Source organism: Neophocaena asiaeorientalis, unplaced genomic scaffold (assembly GCF_003031525.2).
Source record: "Neophocaena asiaeorientalis asiaeorientalis breed wild unplaced genomic scaffold, Neophocaena_asiaeorientalis_V1.1 scaffold210, whole genome shotgun sequence".
NCBI classification, from domain to species: domain Eukaryota; kingdom Metazoa; phylum Chordata; class Mammalia; order Artiodactyla; family Phocoenidae; genus Neophocaena; species Neophocaena asiaeorientalis.
Window position 1 is genome coordinate 1230399 of NW_020172282.1, and position 17754 is coordinate 1248152.

The window sequence follows — 17754 nt, forward strand, 5'->3', positions numbered from 1 at the left end:
GCCTGGTGACCAATCATTGTCACCACTAGGATGTCCTATAGGTACTTCTCTATGTCCAAAACATGCTATGAGAATCTCTCTTCCAGAAGGACAATTCAATCTGTATTTCCCATCTTTTTTTTTTGTGGTACGCGGGCCTCTCACTGTTGTGGCCTCTCCCGCTGCGGAGCACAGGCTCCGGACGCACAGGCTCAGCGGCCATGGCTCATGGGCCCAGCCACTCTGCGGCATGTGGGATCTTCCCGGACCGGGGCACGAACCCATGTCCCCTGCATCGGCAGGCGGACTCTCAACCACTGCGCCACCAGGGAAGCCCATGTATTTCCCATCTTGATGAATGATATCGTTATCCCCTTGGTCACCCAAGCCACAAACTTAGGATTCACTTGAAATATCTTTCTCCTTCACTGCCCACCCTTAATCCCCATCAACATCGTGCCCACATCCATTTAGTCCAACAAATCATAGCAGTTATTCCCTCTGAATATCTCAGATCTGTGCTTGCTCCTACAACCCCTTGGCTCCTGTCTAAGTTTAGGCCTTCATCCCTGTTTGATGCATTTTGATCTCCAACATGGGACTTCCTGGGTGGCGCAGTGTTTAAGAATCCACCTGCCAGCGTGGGGGACGCAGATTCGAGCCCTGGTCTGGGAAGATCCCACATGCCGCGGAGCAACTAGGCCCGTGCGCCACAACTACTGAGCCTGCTCTCTAGACCCCGAGAGCCACAACTACTGAGTCCACGTGACACAGCTACTGAAGCCCGTGCACCTACAGCCCGTACTCCACAACAAGAGAAGCCACCACAGTGAGAAGTCCACGCACCGCAATGAAGAGTGGCCCCCGCTCGCTGCAGCTGGAGAGGGCCTGTGCGCAGCAAGCAACGAAGACCCAACGAAGCCAAAAATAAACAAACAAATAAATAAATACTCCAACATGTCTTCTATGCTACTGCAGCATCAGACCTTCTTGATATGCAAATTTCACCATGAATTTCCCTTCCTAAAGCACTTCATGGTTCCAAAACACCTTCAGAGTGAAGGCCAAGCTTCATAGCTTGGCCACAGCCTCTCCTGCACCTGGTCCTGGCCCTGTCCTCTGCCATCGCGCATTCTGTTCTCCATCCATACTAAACAACTTGCTGTCTCCCAGGGATATCACACCCTTTCGTACCTCTGTACCTAAGTATATCTGCTTGAGAAGCCCTTTGTCTCCCCTCTACACTACCGTTCCTCTTTTAAATGACAGTAGAGCCTAGTGGAGAAGCATGTCAACTTTGGGGCCAAGACATCCTGGACAAGTTGCTTTTGCTCTTTGAGCCTCAATTTCATCATTAGGGTCATTGTAAGAATCAAATCAGATATTTGTTGAATCAGTGAATTATGTATTCATGTAGTGCCTACTACCTGCCAGCCCTTATGCTGAGAACCAAAGATATAGCAGTGGGCAAAGCCGTGGAAGCCCCTCCCTAAGGGATCTTGTATTCTGTTTTGCACAGAGAAAGTGAACAAAAAAGGTTATCATTATTACTCACCCAAGGCTTAAGTAATAGCTCCTTGGGGAAACCTTGCAGACCTACGTCCCAGTTTCCATTCTGAATTAGGTGCTCATCTTCTACGGCTCTGTATCACACTGTATGGTACCATGATCACGGCGTCGTGCTGTGTCGTAATTGCCAATATTTTCTTCTTGCTCGTCTGCAGCTCTGAGTTCCTTGAGGACAGAGCCTGGGACTTTTCTTCTTATGTTACCAGCTTGTAGTACACAAGAAATCCAGCTATATGTTTCAAGTGAATGAGTGAATGAACATTTCAGAGTATGCTTAACTTATTGTTTAAAAACAGCGTCTACCACTAAAGACCATCTGCTATAGGCCAGAGACTATGTCAATTGCTTCAACTGTATTATGCAATTTAATCTTCACGGCAACACTATGAAACCAGTATTATTACACCTACTTCATAGATGAGGAAACTAAATCTTAGAGATGTAGAGTAACTTGCTAGGGTCACATAGCCCGCAGGTAGTGAAACCAAGCCGGGGACCCAAGTCTGCCTGATGCCAGAGCCCCAGCTTCAATCCATGATGCTTCGTAAGAGGAGCCATTTCTCTACGGGGCAGTTGGAGATGTAGGATGATGGTCTGGATCTACTTTATTTTAGATACATCTGTGTACATAAGACAAACCTTAACCTACAGTCAGATGTACACGACACATTTTAGCTTATTTGTGTGTATGTGATCTGTGCGACTCTCTGGGCCCCGCTGAGGGGGACAGGAAATGAAAGGTTTTAAAAAGTTCACAGTATTACAGCCTCTTCCAGTTTAGACTGTCTTTGGAGCGCTCAATCTCTTGCGTGAATATTCAGTCTTTTAGATGTCCTCCTCTCTCCCTGGGTTCTCTGCCTAACTATACCAAGCCACTGATTTTAGCGTGACGAGGCTGCACCTTGATTGGGGAGGAAGGTGTTGGGGAGACACTCTTTGAAAGCCATCTCTTCCCAGAGTCTCAAATGGGACTTCTGCCTCATTAGGCAAAAGAAATTCCCTTAGGCTGAGAACAAAGCCAAAACCTCTCTAACGTCTCCCTTCAGGGACCCGGAGGTGGGAGATTCTGCTTTTTCCCACTTCCACCTGCTTCTTTCCAACCTTGGGGTTGGAAAGGGTACTCTCCCCGCCCTCTTCCTGCCTGTTTGGCATTTCTCTCTGTCCTAGCATCCTCCTTCCCAAAGTGGAATGTGCCTTCCCCTTCTCCCCAGGGCTAAACTGGAGAATGGCTGCCAGGTAACCTGATTTATGGGGAGAGGAATGAGAACACATCTGTTTAATATTTTCAAATTATTACCCCTGTTACCCCTGCATCTCGGAGGGTAATCACAAGTCTCTGGGGGCTCTCTGGGTCCCTTTAGAGTGGTGTGGTTCAGAGCAGTCCTGGAGGAAGACTTACAAGGCTCTTCGGTACCTCCTCCACCTGCCTCACTACCCCTCCCCTTTCAGCCCATTCACCCAAATTCCTGGCCATAGTCCTCTTTTTCATGGACAGCCCAGAAACAGTGGGAGTATTCTCTCCACAAAATTAGTTGGTATAACCAATGATCTATATATACATTCAAATTCTGACAAACATAGTCCCTAGGATAACACCAGTTATGTAACTTATTACTTAAATATAGGATCATGGAAAAGAAAGCTATTCAAAAAGAGCCCCAAATGAGAGAATGTATGCGGAAAACATTAAATATTTGATTTGTAGACTGTGCCTTTTAACTTCAGACTGTTCCCAAAGAAAGGGGAAGCTTTTGTGAAGAGGAACAAATTAGTAAGGAAATTAACAGCCATGGGTCAAGTAACAGAAATAGTAAGAGGAAGTGTTGATCTTTGTAGCAGTAGCTACACTCTCATGCCCCTTTAGCTCACTGTGCAATGTGAGGCTTGCTGTGTATCTCTCGTACTCAGATATTTATCTGTTGTACCTCGTGAAGTCTTAGGTCAGAATTGGATCCTTATTGTATGAAAAAAAATTCTCATGTAAGTTGAGATATGGATGAAGGAATCAACTTGTGCACTGTGAATTCACTGGAGAAAGTAGAAAATAAAATTATTAAAATATAGTTCAAAAGGAGAATTCAGAATAGGAAAAAATGCCCCCTTATTTAAGATTATCGTTACCATCTGGGTTGTAAACCATTTGACTCTAATTCTAGGAGCTTGATGCCAGAAATAACTTATTACCAGGGAAATATGCTGGAGAATTGTCAGGAATGACAAATTTTTTTACTTGTTTTAACATCTGTATCACAAAATGATAAAGCTGGTAAGCCATACAATGATGTGAAGGCATGAGCCTAGTACTTTCTGCTACATATATTTATTCTGTCTCTTACATTCCAATTCTCCTTCCTTTCCCACCCCACAAAGGGTCAGAGACCACTTTTGATAAGCAGAGGATCCTTCAAACTCCCTTCTTCTTTCTGAAGGAAAGCACTGGACACATCTGGAATCTGTTCAGAATTTATAATCGAATCCATACACTTTGCACAGTACTAGCAATTCTATTCACGGCTCTCTTTTCACAGTGGTCATGTTGAGAAGTACATAACGTACTTGATTCTTACCTTGATCTATAACATTTATGAGTTCACATTAAACATAGACCACCACTGTCCAATCACATTGATAAAAGCATGTCATTTTGAAGTTCCAGTTCACTACTTCCTGGCTGTGTGACCTTGAGCATGTTGCTTAATCTCACTAGTTTACTCATCTTTAAAATAGGGATGGTAATAATAATAGTACCTGGCTCCTAGCCAATGTATTTGAAAGCTCCATTGCAATGATACAGAACAGCTTGAATGTTGAGAGCCTCCAAATACTAAATTGGATGTTCACGTGTTTAATTCAAAGAAAATAAAATACATGACAAGGATTTAATTATGTGTATCAGGAGACAGTGTAAGAATTTGAATTGGGAGGTCGTGTGTAATCACGATGTTCTAAAATGGTGGTTATCTTTTTTTTTTTTTTAACTCTGGGGATTCTTTTGTGCAGAAAATCTCTTACTTTGCAATCTTTGATCTTCTCATTATTAACGTAAAGGTATATTGATTAGAAGGAAATGCAGCTTCCTCTTCGCTTTTCAGGTTTGGGGCTACTTTCGGGGAGGCGGCTGCTGCCGTTTGGAGAATGGGGGAGGAACCTGGAAGTTTTAACCCCTTAGTCTGATATACTTTCTAGAAGGAGGCTACCAGGTCGTCTTATATTTTTCTGAAACCAGACGGAGTTTAATTTTCATGACACAAGAACTTGGTATTGAAGGAGTTAAAGGGTCTCCCACACCCCTCTGCTTGAATCGTTCTTTTGTGTACACAGCTGCAGTGCGAGCTCGGGTTGGAAAGGAAATGGTTAGAGGAAGAGCTGGTTTTCAGACCCAGGCGAGTCTGCGAGGGGGGCCGGGGGTGGCCTGGGGTTTTACATGCCAGATGTAGGCCTGCCCGGGTGCCTGCTTGGAGCCGCTGGCGTGGTCACGCCGGGGCCCAGCGCTAATCAAGACGAGGTGATGAGTTAGCGGGTTGCTATGGGGATGGGCCGGGCCACGTGACCAGGGTGCTGCTGCCGGCGCTTTGACGTCAGCAGCCGGGAGGGCGGGCCTCGAGAGGGCGGGGCGGGATCCGAAGAGGAGAAGGGAGCTGCGAGCAGCGAGCAGGCGGCAGGCGCGGTCTGCGCGAGGAGCAGGCGAGCGGGAAGGCGAGACGCAGCCACCTTCCTCACCAGCCAGCCCACAGCGGTTTGTTTCCATCCTCGGGAGTGCGCCAATGCCCGGGCCGACCCAAACCCTGTCCCCAAATGGCGAGAACAACAACGACATCATCCAGGATAACGGGACCATCATTCCTTTCCGGAAGCACACAGTGCGCGGGGAGCGTTCCTACAGGTAATGGGGCTGGCACGGGAGAGGCGCCGGGCGGGGGACCGCGGCGGGCGGGCGCGCGGAAGTCCGCCCGTTATATAATGGAGCAGACGCTGCCCCCGGACCCGGCTGCAGACGGGCGTTTGTAAAGGCGGTTGTGATTATTTGCTGTCTGTTTCCATGTGTCATGTTGGGTGTGCACGGAGGCTTCCCGATAGCAGATGGAAAGCATTTTGTGAATAGGTTTGCTGCCTGCAAGGGGTCTCCCTCCATCTCTTTCCTTCCACATTGGTTTCAAAATGCAAGCAATTTTCTCCCCCTCTCCAAAGGGAGACAGGCTGGAGCACTTCCTTTCCTCCTTCCTTTTTAGATTTTAAAGGAACCATGAGGTAGGCTGTGCCTGAAGACAGGGAACCAGGAGGATGGTGAGGAAAAGGTTTGCGCTTGCCCTGGTGTGCGTGTGTGCAGGAAAGATGGAATCCTCTAGATTAAGCTGCAGTCTGTGATGTTGAACCGCCAGATTGATGGAGCTTTGTAAGAATTCTGCTCGCTGATTGGTGCAAGGATTGACAGCAGAGGTCACGGTGTCAGACATTCACCAAAATTTTCTCCGTAGAACCCAAGGTTTATTAGAAAGAGACTGGACTGCAGTGGACCTGAAAAGAACTGGGTGCCGTTATGCATTTTCTTAGGAGTTTATGGCCTCCGCATGGGTGGGGGAGCCCGCCCTTCTTATTTACAGTAGGAAGGTAATTCCTGGTATTTTGCTGAGGTCTGATTTGAGGATGGGACTGATCTTGGTCATTGTGTTGTGAGCCTTTTGATTAATGAGGCAGCCTGTACGGTTGGCATCATTTTTACATTAGCATATCTGGCAATATGTTCTAGTAGATAAGCTCATTAAAATTGTTTGCATTGTTTGATAAGGATAACAATGTAATGGAGAATGCAGCTCGAGTCTAATGCAGCTCAAGGCCAGACTTTAAGGGAGACTGATAGCTTCGCTCACATTTCCTCTGAAGTTCTTTTGTACTGGGGTAGTTATTTTTAAATGTTACCTTGATAACCGCTAACAATGCTTTTGCTTTGAGGCAGAGCACACATACCTCTGAAATGCATCCTCTCAGCGAGCAACAGGAAATAACTATTTTTTTTTAATGCCTTCATCTAAACATTCAAATGGTATTATGGGCAGACTAGTCTGTGTGTGTATAAATATTGCATATTTTAAAAATAGAGCCAAAAGTACCCCTACATCCTCTCTCTTTGACCAAAGAAATGCTATGAGCTGACTGAAAAAAAAAAAATTATAAGCAATCTTTGCCCTGTCATCTCTGGCAGTTACATAAATAGTGGGAGTTAATTTTGGCTGTGCCCATGAGGTCACCAAAATCTCATGCCTATGGTTCCAAGTAATATGTTGACATGGCATCCTTAGAGATTCCAAGTGCTGGTTAAACCAAGCACTTAATATAAACCAAAATTGGTTAATATAAATTTGCTTAATATAAACCAAAATTGGTCCACAACCTCTGGGACTCTCCTTTTGGAGACCCATGAGACTGGAACTTTGGGTCCCTTCTCTCCTTTACTTCTCTCCACCTTTCTCTGGACATTCCAAAGCTTAAAGTAGAATTAAACAAAAACAAAAACTCTGAGTTGCTTTTAAACCACACTTATTTAAACTGCTCTTATAGGTGATAAATTTGAAGCCCCTATTTCTTCAGTGATTTCACCTCTGGCACTTAGGTAGCAGTTGTTTTTAAGACAAGAGTTCGAATTTTACCACATGGGCCAAACGAAGGCAGTCGCCTGGTTGGGTTTTATTAATCATATGAGCGAACTTGCAATGGCAGTGGAAAAATCATTTGGTAGAAAGGTTAAATGCTACCTCTTGTTGATGAATTATTGCTTTAAAATAAAAATTTATTCACCTTTTAAATTCAGTCCAAGTTATTATTTCCATTTCCTGAACTATTTCCAGTTTGCTGTCTGAGTCCCTGTACGGTACCTGAAATTATGTGAAAAACAAAACTGAATTTGAATAAAGATCTGACTGAGCGCAATCTTAAGTCACTGAGAGCATCATCTCCTTTGTATTTAATATAATAGGAGTATTGGATGCTATAGTGAGAGATGTCATAGGTTAAATGAAGAAAGAAGACTCCAAAATTACATTTGTATTGTGTTACGTAAAGAGTGCACATGGAGACAGACACACTTGATATTTTCCTTGGTCTGTTTTTCTTTCAAAGTGGATGACCAACGTAGTATAACTACCACTTATTTTTTTGGAGGGGTGGAGGGGAAGGAAAAATGTGACACGTTTTTCTATCCAGGAAGTGTTCCATAATTATTTTGGCGTCCTGAGGCTGGAGTAATATTGCCATTTAACTGCTGAGGAAACTTGGAAGGCCATTTGAAAGCCAGAGGAGAGATTTAACCACATAAGTTTTACGTTGGCTATAGGTTCATTTTGGCCCCCAATGATGAGGTGAGCTTGAGAGTTCTGTTGGAGTGCCATGGAGGGGCCTGAGTCAGCCGAGAGCCCTGGGAATATCACAGGGAATTCTCTTTGTGGTTCCTTTACTGACTTCTAGGTAGGGCTGCAGCAGGTCCTTCAATCTTTGGCTTTATTTTCTACCTTTTCTTATTACATATAGACTCTCTCATCACATTCTTATAAAAGTTTTTGTGACGTTAACTTCAAATATTTAAAACAAACACCATCTTAAGAGGTATGTAAATATAAGAAGAGTGCAGATATTACTGAAAGGGGACTCTTCCAGGTACTGCAGGACAAGAACACCCCTCACCTGGCTGGGAGCACAGGTGAGAGGAGAAGCAGACACCCAGAGAACAAGACTGTTCTTTCCGGCTCCATCTGGGGGCAAGTGGTCACTCTTCCCAGGAGGAGACATTATTGTCATAATATTTGCACGAGATTGTTTATAGATAAGGATCAAATATGGTTCACAACCCAGATATCTTGATCCAGGTATCTCTTGGTATAAACAGAACCCATTTTTACAGACTGGACTAGAGGGGGTGGTAAATCATTATTGAAACAGAGTGTACTTCGATTAGCAGAGCAAGTTTCCTTTAGAAAATTACCCTTCCATTAGCAATTTCAATTGAAAAGAGCAAGTGCAAAAATGGCTCAGCAGAGCTGACTGGACGTGTTTCCACGGCTCATGTCTACTCCTGTGTGATCGCCTTCTCAGCCCCAGCTTCCTCATTGCATTTATGAGCGATAGAAATCCATATATTTTAAGAGCTGCCTAAAAAATAAATGTGGTGTAGGCCATCTGAGGTGACTGTTTAATTCACAGAGCGAACAAGTCGAGCTCTTGCTCTGCTGGGAGGGGCGACTCTCTATAGCTCTGTTTCATACAGATGCTCGTGGGAAATGAAATTTATTAACTGGCCCTCTGCCCACTGCATCTTTGTTTGCATACTCCAGGCTTTTAAGAATGAATGTATAAGTCCAGAGGACTGGTTCCACATGGGTGTTAGAACACGCAACTACAGTAGCATGTGTTTCTGAATACTTAAAAAAAAATAATAAATTACTTGGCCCCAGGCAATGGACTGTAAAGAAAAGCACAACGAAAACTTAAGCCTAAAACATTGGCTCTGACATCCAACTTTGCCAGTTTTGGAAAATGAACTCGTGGTAAGGAAAACAAAAAGAAATGTGTGTGTGTGTGCACACGCATGTGCACAAAAGATAGTTGTGAAAGCGTGTTCTGTTTAATAGAAGCTATTGCAACACGCCTCACTTAACCAGAATGTAGATTTCAGATCACATTCCCCTGAATAGCAGCTGCAGACAGCAGAAGTCTCCTTCATACATCTCCATTATGTATGTATTAGTATCATCTGGGTTTACTACTGTCATAGGAGGTTTTTGAAAAAGTGGTTTTTGTCCTTTACATTTTTCTTAGTATTTTTAAAGGGTTACTTGATGCTTTGATTATTATGTGCCCAATTTTTGGACTTCTTTTCAGGGTCCTTTGTCAGGGCGTCTGCTAAGGGGATGGTCTTCCCGGTGCCCTTGGTGAGAGGCTCACCCCTGTTCAGCAGTGGTTGTCACTGGTCTTACCTCTTTATGGTGCATTATCTTAGCAGAACAGTGGTTTGAGATGGTCCTCTGAATTTAGGAGGTTGATTTCCATACGCAGTATCTTTCCTATATATACAGAGACCTCTTGAAGCTGCAGTGAATAATCCCTTAGGTCAGTGGCGGGGGAAATATCAGGACTAATCTAAATATTCCGTTTGGCTTGGAGAATTAATTTGACAAACGCTTGAGAGTCTTACTCTGGCCAAGCTCTCTGCCAGATGCGCCTTCAAGGACCTTGAGTTCTATTTCAAAGTCAGATGTGTGAGCTGTTCATTTTGTAACAGGTTTACTTTGTTGTGAATATTTGGCTTGGTCTGATAGCAAAAGTGGATTGCACTTCCTGAGCCCACAGTGACTCAAAGTAGAAAAAGGCACCCTCAAGGCCAGTGTGCTGTAGGAAGCTAAGAGACATTGGTGGAGACCAACAATTTGGGTGAAAAGAGAGTGCAGGCTTTAGAATCAGAATTTTCATTGGCCTGGCGAGGCACATATTGGGCAGAAGCGGAGAGTAGGGCAGGAGCATTGGAAGGCAGGCAGGTGACCGGAACTTAAAAATAGAAAACCATTGAAGGCACATTAATTGGAAGACAACATAGTAAAAACAGAGGTGCGTGCTGGAATTGATCTCCCGTTTTGCAGTGAGAGTTGAAAGGAAAATGGAATCCTCCAGTGCCCCACCCTGCAGAGCCCAGATTTCCTAGCGAATACTTAGCTTGCTCTAGTAGAGAGAACTCTCCAGCTCTAGTGTAGGTGGATGTTCCTGGCTCAAGTCATCTTTCCCTCAGTAGAACCAATCAGGGCAACTTCTTCCCATAACGGGTTTGGTACTTAGGTCAGATGGTGGCTTCTGTATTTACAGATGCCCACTTCATAGTTACCGGGCTAAAGAGATGGCTGTTGTATAGAGTTTACACTATTTTGATCCTCCCAAACTCCCCAGGCTAATTCGAATTTTACTCACTTGAACCAGGACTTACTTAAAGCGTTATCTTGTTTTTTCTAAAGGAGCGGAAGGTGGTGATAGATGCATGGGATGGTCAAGTTGATGGCGGCTTTTAGTGATGGATGCTTTTGTGTAATGTAGCTAGTAAAGGAAATGTAACTAGAGCTCAGTCTTTGTCTTTTTTCTAGACCTCATTTGCTTCGGGCAGGTAAAATGTGCCAGAAGAGCCAGATTTGGGTTATGACGTGGAACAGAAGAGGAGTAGGGCAAGAGACTTGAAAATGAAGAGCACGCGTTATAGAGTGTGCATTGGCAGAAGTCTGTAAAACTTGGGATCTTGCGTACAGAATTGGTCCCGAGGTTTATAGCCGGTGCTTGTTACATCATCCGTAACATGACAGTGCTCTTCCTATGAGGCACACTGTTTTATCTTTCCTAGAAGTAGTGTTTATTTTTCTTTTATAACACATTAATTCTTTGTTCTTAAGACAGCCTACCCTGGCAAAGCCCTGAGAGGTAATTTGTCAAAAATGCCAGCGGCATTGACATCTCAGGGCGTCGTTCTTGGGTTCACAGTTCTACTTTGGTTACAAACAGTAGTCTCGCCTCATGCAAGAGCCCGCCTGGTTCCGTGCAAGGTTTGCATTTGGTGCTCAGCAAATCAGGAGAAGGCGCAACCACTAACATGGGCTCCTCTTCCCCCACCCCAGTCTACTTCCATTTTGTCATTTTGGAAAGCCAAAACGTGTTTTCAGGTTATTAATAATAAAATCTTTTAAATTTCCACTCTTTAAATAATTACACAATTATTGTTGTATTAAAATTTAAGCCAGGGCTTCCCTGGTGACGCAGCGGTTGAGAGTCCGCCTGCCGATGCAGGGGACACGGGTTCATGCCCCGGTCCGGGAAGATCCCACATGCCGCAGAGCCTGCGCGTCCGGAGCCTGTTGCTCCGCAATGGGAGAGGCCACAACAGTGAGAGGCCCGCGTATCGCAAAACAACAACGACAACAAAATTTAAGCGAGAATTCCGGCAGTCTAAGGATCTGTTCTTGCAGCAAACTTACGGGGTTCCTTCTGTACGCCAGGCTCCATGCCAGGCACTTGAATTCAGAGATAAATCATGCACAGCCCCTTCTTGAAAAGCCTCTAGTATTGGGGACAGCAGGCAGGAAGGCAGTGCTTGACGGAAGAGATCTGAGGTGAAGAGGTACCTCTGACCCTAAGAAAGGAATTCTGTGATTCGTGTGCTGATCCTCGGCCGGGGCAAGATTACCACTCCTGTCATTTTCAGAAGCTCTCAGAAATGGCGCGTGTAAATAAAAGCTATGTTTGAGTGTGTGTGTTCCCTACCACGACCTCTGTGTATAAGTTTTTATACAGCCCCCAGGCACAGGTTTGAGCATTGCTGAGTGACCTACGTGGTGGGAAGGTAGTCACTTGGGGAAAAGTAAAAGGCTTATCTCTTTTGATCCCCCAAGTTTTATATTGGTACTGACCATCACTGTGTTTAAAATAGTACAGTATTCTAACTTTTATGTAAAGAAAATTTATATATTCATATTTCCTTGATGTGCATGGAGAAACTGAAGGAGTATAGACTAATTGCAGGGGAACTGTACAGACCGTCCCTGGGTACCTTTCTTTGTTTAACAAAAAACCTTACGCCTATGTAAATGCACTACCTAATCAATCAGTGGTGTTTCATTTAACACCTTAGTAGCATTTTAAAAATTAAATGAGTTTTGATTTTTAACAGTGAGTCGTACGTGCTGAAGTGTGTTGGGAAGCATCTCAAAATATCATGGACTTGTTGAAGTCACATGGATGATATTAAAGATTTGCCTAACGCAAGTACCGCCCTTTAAAACGTCGCAAATCACATATGAAACGTGCTCGCACAGCATCCGCCCCTTGAGGTTTCACACATAGCAATGCATAGTCCATGGTTTGTTTCCTTTCCCCCAGAGGCCATCGGAGCGTGATCAGTATCGTTCTTTTTTTGTGATGCGGCCAGCTTGCTTAGTATGCAACAGGAATCTTGCACTAACTGCAAAATAATCTTCTGTGAGGATTCTTTGTCAGTATCCTCTTCGGGTGTTTCTCTCCTCGTTTATTGAGCACCTGGTGAGTGTCAGGTATTGTGCAGGGGCCCTTAAAAATGTGAGATTGCGGGTTATGGCCATTTTTTAGCCACTCTGCTGCTGTCCTCTGCCCCAAGCCCCACCTCCCGCCCCCAGCTCTGAGTCTGACTCGCCCCCTTCTGGAAGTTATTGAGCAATATCTGGCCTTGATGGGACCCCCCGCGGTCGTGCTAGACACCAGCCAGGAAACAGGCCATCTGCATTCACCAGCCCCTCCCCCGCCCGTCTGGGTGAAGGCTGAGTGGATCCCATGGAGACTGACCAATTAAGAAGAAACAATAGGAGAGCTTTGAATACATTATCCCAGCTATAGGGACCTGCTGCTCACCGGCGGCAACCACGAAATAGAAAGCTTGCGGAGCTCGTGAGCCAAGGGCTCTGCTAGAAAAGGAGGAAGCGGAAGAGGGAGTGATTGGTGGGTGCCCGTGGGGTGGAGAGGGGAGCGCAGGATGAGGGCTTCTTGGGGTGGGTGTGTCAGCCCCTCCTCCTCCCCCCTGGCTTCCCATCTCTTTCTGTTTCTGGGGGCCTAGTACATCTGTCCCTCCAGCACGTATTCTCCAGGGAGAAGGAAAAAGAGATGAGAGTCATCAGCCGCCTAGGCAGGGGGCTGAGGACAGGAAGGCATGGGGACCTGTAAGTCTTTCCAACACCCCTTAGAGGGGCTGGCAACACACAGTAAATGGAAAAGCAGGTTTGGTGTTTGGGAAGCCGGTTTGTCTTTCCCTGGAATTTCTGACAGGCAGATAGCATTGTTACATCACCGACTTTAAGATGTCAGTGTGAACGTGCATTGCAGGCTGTGTGATGAGTGTCACTGCTACCTCACCTCCCATTCAAAACTTAGTCTACCCCCCAGTAAGACCAACTGGGGCTCTGAAAGTCCCAGATTGCTTCTCAGAGAAGCAGGGAGCAGTAGCAGGCAAAGCTTGGGCTCTGGCATGAGACACTCTGCCACCCCTTTCTAACCGTGTCATCCAGGGTGAATTTTTTAGCCTCTCTAAGCCTCATTTTCCTAATGTGCTAATGGAAACAATAATAGCGTCAACCTCACTGTTCCTAATGAGGACTTAAATGAGATACGGAATATAAAGCATACCAAGCAGGGAATGGTGCAAGAGTAAATGCCTTTAAAAATGTTAGCTAGTACTGTTGCTTGTAATTTCAATGTACCCTTTTACCCTGTCTTTATAATAAGCTATGACCTTTGTGCCGTCGGTACTTGTTACAATACCTGGCACATAGCAGATGTTCATTAAAAGTTCAAATTCAGTCTGGGAAAAATTCAAACAAATTATACTGTGCTGTCCCCCACCTTACCAACTCTATTAAGCATTAATTTTACATACCGTAAACTGTATCCATTTAAAGTATATGATTCCATGAGTATTGATGGTATGTATGCCTTTGAAGCCATCACTCCCAAAAGATTCCTGGTACCCTTTGCAGTTCATATGTCTTCTGTCCACAGCCCCAGGCAACCACTGCTCTGCTTTCTGTCACTGTAAATTAGACTACATTTTATATAAATGGAATCACACAAATTGTACTCTTTAGTGTCTGACTTCTTTTACTCGGCGTAATGATTTTGAGATTCATCCACGTTGGGTTTACCGGCACATCATTACTTTTTGTGGCTGAGTAGTATTCCACTGTATGGCTATACCATATTTTATCAATTACCAGCTTGTGAACATTTGGGTTGATTCCAGTTCTTGGCAATTATGAATACAACTTCTATGAATATTCATGTATAAGTCTTTGTGGAGCAAATGTTTTCATTTCTCTGAGGTAAATATCTAGGAGTGGAATGTTTGGGTAATATCATTGGTGTTTAAGAAACTTAAGAAACTGCAAATAGTTGTCCAATGTGGTTGTACCATTTCACGTTTCTACCAGAAGCGGAGGAGAGTTCCAGTTGCTTCACATCCTTGTCAACACTTGGTATTGTCAGTCTTTTCAATTTGGCCATCCTTACAGATGTGTACAGGTATACCGTTGAGATTTTAAGTTATGTTTTTTTGATGATTAATGATGTTCAGTGTCTTTTACGTGTTTATTGGCCATTTGTGTATATTTAGTGGAGTGTGTGTTCAGATGCTTTGCCTGTTTAAAAAAATTAGTTGGTTTATTGTTATAAGAGGATTATAAAAAGTATAACCTAGATATTATAATATAGTCTTGACTTAGATTTTAATGGGTTTGAGTCTTGTGTTTTTAACCTGAATATAATACCTCTCAAGAAAAAGAATAGTTTTTTCTACGTGTTCTTTATCCCCACTGCCTTTTCTAGCAATTAGGTCCAGCTCTTAGTAAATATATATTAAATGATTCTATTAAAATAGACTGCAAAATAATAACAGGATCATTATATTAACTCAGGGAAAAACCACTAAATCCACTTAAAAAGTTATATTAAAGAGTTAAATTTTGGAGCTGTGTTTTCTTTGGGGCCTTGATAGATATGAGATGCTCTTTTAACTCTGTGGGGAAGAACCCTGTAATTCTGTAGATACTCTTTTCTTTCTATTGAGTGTTCCCTTAACGCTGTATGAAACTTTCTGCTATTGAATTTAAAAGGAAAATGTGTGTAGAAACGTTTTCTTCTTTAAAGAGAGCAAGGAGCCATTTTCATACTTTCGAAATTTTGCCCAGGATAATCAAAGCATTACATGCCTCCCCCGCCCTTTTTTTTTTTTTTTTTTTTTTTAAATCTTGCTCACTCCTTTTCATTCTGTCTAATTTGGCATTTCTGTTGTTGTTGCCAGTTTGGCTCCTGACTTCTCAAAACCTCTAAGGAGAAATTGCCTCAAGTAGAGTTTAGAAACTGGGAAGCAAAAGCTCAGTAAGGTCCTAGGTTTACCTGAAAGGATCTGCTGAGGGCCCTTGTGATTTTTGAAAGGGTAGGAATGCTTGGCTCCCAGAATCTTTGCAGCTGAAAACCAAATTTCTTAACCACATATGTTTCAAAACCCAAAGATACTATAAAATAAAGGTCACTTGTGACTTCACAAATGCCATAGGTCTACTAGTAGATTTTGAGTGCAACTTCTTTCATCTGTCACTTATTCATTTCATTGCAAAACCGTGAGGCCAGATTTCAGCTGAATTACTGCTTCTATGATGGCAGTAATCTCTTGCTGTCTAGGTCATGGATGATTATTTTCTGTGTTCTGTTTAGGACTGAGCAAGTTATAGCCACTCGAGGATCAGTTGAGAGTTGAAAGTGTTCTTTTTGCTTTAATTGAGGTTGTTCCATGAAAGGAAGCCAAATACCACTCGACAGGACATCCTGTGATTCCCTTAGTTTACGATGGCCAAGAACATGACTTTTTTTTTTTATAAGATGATTGCTTGCTTCCTTTCCTATTAACAAGGGAGCCCAGAACCAATGGTGTCCATTTGGCTTTAAGGACAATAACTAGCAAACAACTAAACCTCGCTCCAAAATCACCTAAAGAATTATAGGACATGGGCTTCCCTGGTGGCGCAGTGGTTGAGAGTCTGCCTGCCGATGCAGGGGACATGGGTTCGTGCCCCGGTCCAGGAAGATCCCACATGCCGCGGAGTGGCTGGGCCCATGAGCCATGGCCGCTGAGCCTGCGCGTCCAGAGACTGTGCTCCGCGACGGGAGAGGCCACAACAGTGAGAGGCCCGCGTATCACAAAAAAAAAAAAAGAATTATAGGACATAGACGAACGTCCAGATCTTTTTATGTGAGCCAAAAATGATTTGGTCATTGTTTGCATTTAAGTGACTGCTGGTTCTGTTGTCCTGAAATAATAACTGAAAAAGAGAGGAAACTAGACCAAACTAGAAGTTCTAGGAGTTAAATATGTTAACATAAAATCTGGAATCGGGTATATTATGGTATATCTGAACAATGAAATGTAGTGCAAGTACTACACATGAAGAAGATATGGAAAATGTTCAAAATATGTTAAGAGAAGTAAGCTGATTAGTACAAAAATACGTATGTATTGTATTGGTTTCCTAGGGCTGCCATAACAAATTTCCACAAACTAGGTGCCTTGATAAGTATTCTCTCACAGTTGTGGAGGCTGGAAGTCTGAAATGAAGGTGATGGAAGAGCTCTGCTCCCTCTGAAGGCTCTGAAGGGAATTCATTCTTTTCCTCTTCTGCGTGGTCGCCCTCTGTGTCCCTTGGCTTGTGGCCGCATCACTTCAATCTCTGCTCTCTTATCACATGACTTCCTTCCCTGTGTATCTGTGTCTCTCTGGGTCTCTAAACGGTCTTCTCATAAGGTCACCAGTCATTGAATTTAGGGCCCTAACCTCATCTTATCTAATTACACCTGCAAAGACTCTCTTTCCTAATAAGATCATATTCTGAGGTTTCGAGTGGACGTGAATTCCAGGGGGCACACTATTAAATCTAGTGTATGTGTGTGTGTATGTATAACTGTTTTTATAAATGTACATGTATAAAATACACACACCCCACACACTCATATAAAAGAGGTCTTTAATTTTATTTTATCTTTATTTTCTACTTTTTCTCTAGAGAAAATGTGCTGATTTTTTAATATAAAAATATTTTTAGGGCTTCCCTGGTGGCGCAGTGGTTGAGAGTCTGCCTGCTGATGCAGGGGACACGGGTTCGTGCCCCGGTCCGGGAAGATCCCACATGTCGCAGAGCGGCTGGGCCCGTGAGCCATGGCCGTTGAGCCTGCGCGTCCGGAGCCTGTGCTCCGCAATGGGAGAGGCCACAACAGTGAGAGGCCCGCGTACTGCAAAAAAAAAAAAAAAAAAAAAAATATTTTTAAAAATAAGAAAATAGCACTTTGACATCTACTTTTTAAAAATAGTAGTTTTTTTAAACTAGCATTCTACCTTGAAATTGTTCTCTTTGCTTCATCAAACTATTATGAGATTTTTTAACCCTAATTTAAAATAGGAATTAATCCTTTGTAGCATATATACACAAAAATATATAGAGTCAATTAATATTTTTATGGCATTAATTGTGTTTATTATGCTTAGTATAACAATAACTAACACTGAAGTAAAGTAAACTAGGTCTTTGAGACTTTGGGTCAACCAGTATAATATCAGACCTTTGGTTTAAGTCTGGGGAACCACACACACACACACACACACACACACACACACACACA

The 17754-nt window shown here is 43.5% G+C and overlaps 1 protein-coding gene across 2 annotated transcripts in view; it reads left to right on the forward strand.

Annotated features, from left to right (window-relative positions):
- Positions 1-17754, forward strand: part of MAPRE2 (microtubule associated protein RP/EB family member 2) — a 158654-nt gene that overhangs the window by 53101 nt on the left and 87799 nt on the right. Inside the window, exon 1 of one of the 2 annotated variants that reach the window (XM_024764440.1) lies at positions 5169-5431. The exons of the other annotated variant lie outside the window; for it this stretch is intronic. Coding sequence (XP_024620208.1) covers positions 5313-5431 — 119 coding nt within the window. The 5' untranslated portion in view covers positions 5169-5312. Of the gene's footprint in view, positions 1-5168; positions 5432-17754 lie in introns of those variants that run through there. 2 annotated transcript variants of the gene reach the window in all.